At 44.0% G+C, this 9819-nt stretch overlaps 1 protein-coding gene across 1 annotated transcript in view; it reads left to right on the top strand.

Moving 5' to 3' along the window:
* The first annotated feature begins 368 nt into the window (after positions 1–368).
* LOC107297380 (probable asparagine--tRNA ligase, mitochondrial) overlaps positions 369–9819 on the top strand; it is a 41020-nt gene continuing 31569 nt past the window's right edge. The window contains exons 1-6 of the mRNA XM_015826744.1: positions 369–692; positions 1359–1502; positions 3178–3287; positions 4319–4439; positions 6064–6204; positions 8648–8728. Of these exons, the coding sequence (XP_015682230.1) occupies positions 1359–1502; positions 3178–3287; positions 4319–4439; positions 6064–6204; positions 8648–8728 (597 nt within the window). The 5' untranslated portion in view covers positions 369–692. The remainder of the gene's footprint in view (positions 693–1358; positions 1503–3177; positions 3288–4318; positions 4440–6063; positions 6205–8647; positions 8729–9819) is intronic.

The following is a 9819-nucleotide window of genomic DNA, read 5'->3' as shown; positions in this document are numbered from 1 at the left end:
TTTTAATTATATACTATATGATAATAAAATATTATTTCTGTTCTTCATTTATTGTGGCTATATTATTATTTTATTGTTGTTATTGTTAGATTATTGCTCATTGGTTATTTATATGTATGTACGCGTACAATATAGGTTTATTTATTATATACTGCAAACAAAGTATATTAATATTCATCACATTCGTCCGCCTCCCGACTCCTCCCGACTTCCCGTGATATTCAAGCCACGAACTACAACTCCCGTGAGTCAGCGCGCCTGCGAGAGGCGTCACTTCCGTAAAGAATTGTCTTCTCGCGATTGGCTGACCTACAGCCCATCTCTCCATTCTCATTGGCTGCCGTCCTGGGCTGGAAAGGGGAGGAGAGAAGGCTCTGCAATTCCTGGTTTGCACCGAATTGAAGCGCTTTGCAACCAGTCGGGGGGGCAGAAATTCACTTTCGCGGTGGGGCAATGCGGGGTAGAAGTAGAACCCATAATGCGCGGCCGATTGCGCATGCTGGGACTTATGCTTAAACTGCAATCATCCGGACGGGCGCTAGATAGCGTAGCGGTAGAGAGTCGGGCTTTATTGCATTGCGTGGCTCCTTCTAGTAATTCCCTGGCATTTTGCAGCATTGGGTATCCGTAACGGTGGGGCGCCAGCTTGGAGAAGGTGACTGCAGAGGAACTAGACCCTAAAGTAGAAAAAGGTATCAAAAATAAAAATAGAAAAATAAACCAATAACGCTGTAATAAAGTTTAAAGTTTAGTATAAGTTTAGCTTAGCTTTAAACTTTATTGTAAACTTGTAAGCTGGGTTGGTTTTGTGGTGAGAGAGAAAGAAAGAAAAAGAAAGAAAGGAAAAAGAAAGAAAGAAAGAAAGAAAGAAAGAAATGCGTTTTCCCCTTCTTTCCTATTAAAAAATATTCTCCACAGGGATTCCAGTTCATCAGCCAGAATATCTTTCAAAAGCAGAATACCTAAAATTTGGGGGAAGGGTAGGGGAGGAAAGGGAAAGGAAAGGAAAGGAAAAGAAAAAAAGAAGGGAAGGAAAGGGAGAAAGTGAAGGAAGGGAAAGAAGAGAAAAAGAAAGAAAGAAAGGGAAAGAAAAAGAAAGAAAGAAAGAAATACTTTTATTATTCCTTATTTATTTCAAGGTTAGGGTGATAATCCTGGCTACCTTTGCCTGTATAATTTGATTTGGGCACCCTCTGGCTCTGGGCACTTGTTTTTGTGTGTGTAAAAAATTAGGTTTTAAGAAGAGACTGGACAGCCACTTGTCTGAAATGGTTTGGGGGGGTGTCTCCTGCTTGGACGGTCTCTTCCAGTTCTGTTAAGTTTGTATTTTATTTCTTGCTTCTCTCTTAAACTTCTAGATGTTTGCGGCCCGTTGTGCACGCTTGCTTCTTCGGCGTTGTTCTTCTCTTCCATCCACAAAAACTAGCGTGGCCCCCAGACAGCTCCAAATCCGAGAAGCATTGGAGATCCAAGATCCAACTGGGTGTGGTGTTAAAATTCAGGTAGGTGGGAAGAGCAGAATTGCTACATTTTTATTGATTTATTAGACTTTGATTTCACTCTTGTTACTTGATAAGTAATTCAAGGCAGCAAAGATGTCTAATACTCCTTTCTCCGCCTGTTTCCCCACAACGACAGCCCTGTGAGGTGGGTTGGGCTGAGAGAGAGGGACTGGCCCAATCACCTAGCTGGCTTTCATGCCTAAGGCGGGACTAGAATTCTCAAGCTCCTGGTGATTGGCCCAAAGTCACCCAGCTGGCTTTCATGCCTAAGGCAGAACTAGAACTCACTGTCTCCTGGTGATTGACCCAAAGTCACCCAGTGGCTTTCATGACCTAAGGTGGAACTAGAACTCTCAGTCTCCTGGTGATTGGCTCAGAATCACCCAACTGGCTTTCGTGCCTAAGGCAGGACCAGAACTCACCGTCTCCTGGTGATTGGCCCAAAGTCACCCAGTTGACTTTCGTGTGTGATTGGCCCAAAGTCACCCAGCTGACTTTCGTGCCTAAGGCGGGACCAGAACTCACCGTCTCCTGGTGATTGGCCCAAAGTCACCCACTGGTTTTCACGTCTAAGGCATGACTAGAACTCACCGTCTCCTGGTGATTGGCCCAAAGTCACCCAGCAGCTTTCGTGCCTAAGGCGGGACTAAAACTCGCAGTCTCCTTATGATTGGCTCAAAGTCAACCAGCCGGCTTTCGTGCCTAAGGCGGGACTAGAACTCACCATCTCCTGGTGATTGGTCCAAAGTCATCAGGTGGAATTCTACATCCTTTTTGCCACAGTTGTTTAGCGAATGTATTATGTTTGTTAGGTGGTCATTAAGCGAAGCCAGCTTCCCCATAGACTTTGCTTGTCAGAAGCTGTCTGGGAAGGCTACAAACAGTAATCTTCCCAGCTGGCTTCTTACAAGCAAAGCCAATAGAGAAGCTGGATTTGCTTAATGACCACCTGATTCACTTAACGACCGGTAATCACATGACCCTGGGATGCTGCAATTGTCATAAATGCAACCTAATTTTGATCATGTAACCGTAGCGATGCTGCCATGGTCATAAGCATGAGGACAGGTCATAAGTCACTGTTTTCAGTGCCACTGTAACTTTGAATGGTCGTTAAGCAGCAAATGGTTGTAAATCAAGGACTATCTGTATAAGCATAGTGTGTGATGAGGTTATGGTGGTCTTTCTTTCTTTCTTTCTTTCTCTTTCTATGTACCTACCTACCTATATTTATCTACCTATCTATCATCCATCTCTATCGGTCTGTCTGTCTGTCTGTCTATCTATCTATCTATCTATCTATCTATCTATCTATCTATCAATCTATCATCTATATCAATCATCTAGCTATCTAGCTCTATCTACCTATCATCTAATCATCATTATCTGTTATCTATCATCTATCTCTATATCTATCTAGTCATTATCAATCTATATCAACCATCTATATCAATCTATCATCAATGTATATCAATCATCTATCAATCTGTCTATCAATCTATTTATCGGCTGCCCATCTTAACCACCAGGTAATTCTGGGCAACTTACAAGATTAAAAAATAAAACTGTATACAAGAATACTACAAAACTATAAAAATATTTTTCCGTTATAGAGCTCTGTCTAACTCCATCTTTGGCTAGAGATGAATTAATTCCTGATTTTTTCCCTGTCCAGGGTTGGGTCCGTTCCGTCCGGTCTCAGAAAGGAATTTTGTTTCTCCATGTCAATGATGGCTCCTCATTGGAGCATCTCCAGGTGGTGGCAGATCCATGTTTGGAGCCCAGGTAGTTTCATCATCTCTGGGTAGCTAGATGGGGCTGAGGGGTGGGGCTACACTACTTTAGGTCGCATAAGAAGGTTGCTTTCAAAGCATAACAGAATAACAGAGCTGGAAGGGACCTTGGAGGTCTTCTAGTCCAGCCCCCTGCTCAAGCAGGAAACCCTATACCATTTCAGACAAACGGCTGTCCAACCTCTTCTTAAAACCTTCCAGTGTTGGAGCACCCACAACTTCTGGAGGCAAGTCTTTCAGAATAACAGTATAACTGAGTTAGAAGGAACCTTAGAGATCTTCTAGTCCAACCCCCTGCTCAATCAGGAGACCCTATATCATTTCAGACAAGCCACTTCTTAAAAACCTCGAGTGCTGGAGCACCCACAACTTCTTGTGGCAAGCTGTTCTACTGATTAAATTGTTCTCACTGTTAGAAAATTCCTCCTTAGTTCTAGACTGTTAGAGCATGCACAGTCTTATTGCGCTGAGATAACCCAGGAGTAAACACAGTAAACAGTGGTCTATATTAAATGGTGGTTTATCTTACACTATCTACAATATCATACACCAGGAACAATATACATGCATGTGATAATACAGCAAACACCAACACACAGCAGTTACAGCAGGAAACGGCCGAGAGAGACACTCCAGCAAAAGCCTTCCCTTTTATACTCAGGCTCTTAAAGGGATACAGACCCTGCTGAGTCATTCCTATCATTGCATCATCCGCCTTATGTTACATAGATTGCTTCTCTCCTTGATTAGTTTCCATCCGTTGCTTCTTGTCCTGCCTTCTGGTGCTTTAGAAAATAAGTTGACACCCCACTCTTCTTTGTGGCAGCCTCTCAAAAGTTGCAGCAGTGCCACTCCCGTTTTGCACACAAAGAGAGAGAGGGAGAGAGAGGGAGAGAGAGAGAGAGAGAGAGAGAGAGAGAAGACTGGGGAGTTGTGCACATTGAGCTGAAATTTTGTCTGTAACTGATTCAAAGTCCTTCGATCAAGGTTTTTGCCGTAAAATTGTTTCTGGTTTCATTCCAGGACGCTGACTTTTGGCAGTTCCGTGGAAGTGCAAGGGAAGCTGGTGAAAAGTCCGCACAAGGGACAAGGGGTGGAGCTGGCGGCGGAGAATATACGTGTAGTGGGACCTTGTGACGTTTTGGTAAGGGAATTATTCTCCAATGCTGGGGCTGGTTTTTTTTTTTTTTTTTTTTGCTGCAAGCTTTTCTGCAAAAGAATTCCATTGCAAGCTCACTGTACGCTGTAGGGCTCCTCCTGGAGTAAAGATAATTTATTGTTTATCTGCATCCTACCTTTCTTGTTTTTACAAAGAACTCCAAAGCTGTGAATACGCCTACTATTCCTTCCTTCCTCCTATTTTCCCCACGACAACAACCCTGTGAGGTGGGTTGGTCTGAGAGTGAGAGAGGGACTGGCCCAAAGTCATCCAGCTGGTTTTTGTGGCAAAGGAGGGACTAGAACAGGAATCTTCAGACTTGGCCCTTTTATGACTTGTGGACTTCAACTCCCAGAATTCCTCAGCCAGCGTGCCTGGCTGAGGAATTCTGGAAGTCCACAAGTCATAAAAGGGCCAAGTTTGAAGGCTCCTGGACTAGAACTTAAAAGTCTCCTGATGATTGGCCCAAAATCACCCAGTCAGTTTGCCTGCCTAAACCAGGACTAGAACTCACAGGCTCCTGGTGATTGGCCCAGAGTCACCCAGCTGACTTTCATGCCGAAGGTGGGACTAGAACTTAAAAGTCTCCTGATGATTGGCCCAAAATCACCCAGTCAGTTTGCCTGCCTAAGCCAGTACTAGAACTCACAGGCTCCTGGTGACGGACCCAAAACCACCCAGCCAGCTTTCAAGACTAAAGCCAAACTAGAACTCACAGTTGCCTGGTAATTGGCCCAAGTCACCCAACTGGATTTCATAGCTAAGACGGGACTAGAACTCAGAATCTCCTGCTTTCCAGCTTAGTCCTTTCACCACTAGACCAGAGGTAGGCCACCTTGGCTGTTTTATGGCTCGTGGACTTCAACTCCCAGAATTCCTGAGCCAGCCATGCTGAGGAGAAATGGAGAGGTTTCCAAGCTGAGCCATGCTAGCTGAGGAATTCTGGGAGTTGAAGTCCACGAGTCATGAAGGGGCCATAATTCCCCCATGCTGGCTCAGGAATTCTGGGAGTTGAAGTCCACGAGTCATGAAGGGGCCAAAGTTTCCCTCATGCTGGCTCAGGAATTCTGGGAGTTGAAGTCCACGAGTCATGAAGGGACCATAGTTCTCCCATGCTGGCTCAGGAATTCTGGGAGTTGAAGTCCCTGAGTCATGAAGGGGCCATAGTTCCCCCATGCTGGCTCAGGAATTCTGGGAGTTGAAGTCCACGAGTCATGAAGGGGCCATAGTTCCCCCATGCTGGCTCAGGAATTCTGGGAGTTGAAGTCCACGAGTCATGAAGGGGCCATAGTTCCCCCATGCTGGCTCAGGAATTCTGGGAGTTGAAGTCCACAAGTCATAAAAGTCCACGAGTCATAGAGTGGCCTAGGCCTAGGCCAGAGGTAGGCAATCTTGACTTTTTTATGACTTGTGGACTTCAACTCCCAGAATTCCTGAGCCAGCCATGCTGAGGGGAAAGGGAGAGTTTCCAAGCTGAGCCATGCTGGCTGAGGAATTCTGGGAGTTGAAGTCCACAAGTCATAAAAGAGCCAAGGTGGCCTACCCCTGCACTAGACCAAACTGCCTCTATATTTTTTTATATACTTTCTATATATTCTCCCTTCTTTAGGCATTCCCTCTGAAATACAAAGTCCATCATTCTCTGGAATATCTCCGAGAGCTGCCTCACTTCCGATGCCGAAGCAACGTGCTGGGTGCCCTGTTGAGGGTACGCAGTGAAGCCACTGCAGCAATCCACTCCTATTTCAAGGTAATTCCGGTCCTTGGGAACTGCCTGCCACAGGATGTGTGGCTGTCGGTTGGGAAAGTGATCAGTTCATAGACAGAACTGGCTGCTAACCGGCGGAGCCATATACAGGCTGAGTGGGACTGTCTTAAATGAACCCAGTTGTGAATTTAAAACTATTCAGACACTGGACCACCAGGGGGAAGCATTTGTACACTTTCAAGTTTCCTTGCTGGAGAAATATTTTATTGGCTGCATGTTACGGCTTTTTAAAATCCTTTCTAGCCAAACTGGCCTTGTTTTGTCCTTGGATCACCTTGCAAGATAGTCCACAATACCGAAAGCCCGGTCACCCAGGGATTTGAACCCATCTCTTCTGACCTCAGATAGATGACCTCTAGTTTAATGAAAAGAGGGGGGGGACATGATAGCACTGTTTTTGAAGGGCTCCTACAAAGGGGTCCACCTTATTCTCCAAAGCGCCTGAAGGCAGGACAAGAAGCAACGGATGGACACTAATCAAGGAGAGAAGCAACCTAGAACTAAGGAGGAATTTCCCGACGGTGAGAACAATTAATCAGGCTTGCCTCCAGAAGTTGTGGGTGCTCCATCACCGGAGGTTTTTTAAGAGACTGGACAGCCATTTGTCTGAAATGGTATAGGGTTTCCTGCCTGAGCAGGGGGTTGGACTAGATGACCTCCAAGGTCCCTTCCAACTCTATTAATCTACGTTCTCAATTTTCACTGCCCTCAACCGGTTCTGCCATGAGTTCAAAGTGAGCATCACACTGGATGGTATAAACCAGATCTGGGCATTTTACGGCCTGTGGGCCACATCTGGCCTTTTGGCTGCCCCGGTCTGACCCGTGGTGGTGGGTGATGGCAGTGGGCCAGGGGCGGTGAGAGTGGCCTTCCACAGCAGTTCCACTTTCTCATGTGGCCTCTTGGGAAAATTAATTGCCTCCCCCTGGTTTAAGCTTATATTTCTGTTTCCACAGTTTTGCCTAGGTTGTTCCATCTTCTGCATGGTGGTCTCCTGTTTGGAGATTGTATATATACATACATATATGAGCAGGGGACTGGACTAGAAGACCTCCAAGGTCCCTTCCAACTCTTCTCTATCCTATCCTATCCTATCTATCTACTGTATCTATACCTATTATCAATTGGTGTTGTTGTAGTGTGTGTCTTTGATGTTGTCTGTCCACCTTTTTTCTGAGTCTGCCCTGTGTTCTTTGACCTCCACCTCTTTTTGTATACACCTTGTATAGTATGAAATCGCACATACAGTTTGTATGTTTGTGTATATAATTATGTACATGTGTGTATATATGTATATGTGTGTGTGTATATATATATTTAAATTTACCAACCAAGAATTAAAGGGAGACTAGCATAGCTATTTCGAACTATTTAGCTCTCATCAGCTAGCCATACCCTTCATGCATGTGCGTGCGCGCGCACACACACAACATATATATTTGCTGATGCTTTATTTAAACTTGCATTTGTGTCTGTATGTATAATATGATTTATTACAGTTAGGCCTCGACTTACAACAGTTCATTTAGTGACCATTCGAAGTTACAACAGTGTTGAAAAAAGTGACATATGACCCTTTTTCACACTTAACAACCAAAATTCAAACGCTTGGCAACTGACTCACATTTATGATGGTTGCAGCATCCCAGGATCACGGGATCCCCGTTTGCGACTTTCTGACAAGCAAAGTCAATGGGGGGAAAGCCAGATTCACTTAACAACCGCGTTACTAACTTACTAACCGCGTTACTAACCTGAAGGGATTCACTTATAAGTGCGGCAAGAAAGGTTGTAAAACGGGGCAAAATTCACTTCACAACTGTCTCACATAGCAACATAAATTCTGGGCTCCATTGTGGTCGTGAATTAAGGACTCTCTGTACTGTTGTATAGCAGTGGTGGCATGACCTCTGTAGATGCCCTACTACGCTAAATAAAAAGTAAATAAAAATTCATGCTTTCATTCACATTTTTTTAGTAGCCGCCCAACTTTGATGGAGCCTGGACTCTAATAATAATAATAATAATAATAACAACAACAACAACAACAACAACAATAACAATAATAATAATAATAATAATAATAATAATAATAATAATAATAATAATAATAATAAAAAAAAAAAAGTTGGAAGGGACTTTGGAGGTCATCTAGTCCAACCCCCTGCTCAGGCAGGAAACCCTATACCATTTCAGACAAATGGCTGTCCAGTCTCTTCTTAAAAACTTCCAGTGTTGGAGCATTCACCACTTCTGGAGGCAGGTTGTTCCACTGGTTAATTGTTCTAACTGTCAGGAAATGTCTCCTTAGTTCTAGGTTGCTTCTCTCCTTGTTTAGTTTCCATCCGTTGCTTCTTGTCTTCTATCTCAGATCAGCCATGAGCAGAATAACTCTGTTTCTTTCTGTCCCTTTCTCTCCTTTTAGGAAAATGGGTACACCCATATACACACCCCGATAATTACGTCCAACGACTGTGAGGGTGCTGGCGAAGTCTTCAAAATTGAGGTAAGGGTCCGGATAACCCTAGGGTCTCCTGCCTGAGCAGGGAGCTGGACTAGATGACCTCCAAGGTCCCTTCCAACATTATTATTGCTATTGCTATTGCTGCTGCTATTATTATTATTATTATTATTATTATTATTATTATTATTATTATTATTATTATTATTATGGATCATCGCACAGTCAGCCAGATGTTCAGACTGGATTTAGCATTTTGTCTACCTATCGAGTCTTTCCCAAGGATCTGGGATAGGCAGATGTGGATGTTTGATGTTATTACAGATGTTGTTGTTGTTATTATTATTATTATTACAGTGATCCACTTAACAACCGGGGCAAAGAAGATCGTAACATAGGGCAAGACTCACTTAACAGCTGCGTTTGCTTAGCAGCAGGAATTTGGGGGTCAGTTGTGGTCGTAAGCCGAGGATTTACACAGGATGAGGGCACCGATATATCTACGGAGATTTTTTCTCGGTGGTTACACCCAGTTGCCCAAAGCACCCTCCTATCCATATCCATCTGTGAGCATTTCCTGCTACAGCAAAAATGCCTTTCTTAGACCCGCTGCTTTGGCTGCAGCATCCCCTTAACTTCTGTGATCTTGAAAAGCTCAGTTAAAAAAATTAAGTGACTTGGATAAGATCTCTGCATTTAGCTTTCCCCCCCCCCAGCTTAGCTAATGTTTTTCTTCCTGCTGTTTACCGGATTGCCTGTTTCTGATCGATTTGATTACAAGCTGCACTGTTTAGGTGAGCAAATTGCTCTTCTCTTATAGAATGGCAAATATTAAAATACTAATTAATAGCAGTATTCCAGAATCTGAGGGGCTGCCACAAGGAAGAGGGGGTCAGGTTGTTCACCAGAACACCAGAGGGAAGGACGAGAAACAATGGGTGGAAATTAATCAAGGAGGGAAGCAACCTGGAATTAAGGAGAAAGTTCCTAACAGGGAGGACAATTAACCAGTGGAACAGCCTGCCTCCAGAAATCGTGGGTGCTCCATCACTGAAGATTTTTAAGAAGAGACTGGAGAGTCACTTGTCTGAGATGGTATAGGTCAGGGGTAGGCAACCTTGGCTCTTTTATGACTC

The sequence above is a fragment of the Protobothrops mucrosquamatus genome, unplaced genomic scaffold (assembly GCF_001527695.2).
Source record: "Protobothrops mucrosquamatus isolate PMUCROS unplaced genomic scaffold, P.Mucros_1.0 scaffold3271, whole genome shotgun sequence".
Lineage (NCBI taxonomy): Eukaryota > Metazoa > Chordata > Lepidosauria > Squamata > Viperidae > Protobothrops > Protobothrops mucrosquamatus.
The sequence above is the reverse complement of the archived record's forward strand: the minus strand, read 5'-3'. Positions and strand labels throughout refer to the sequence as shown.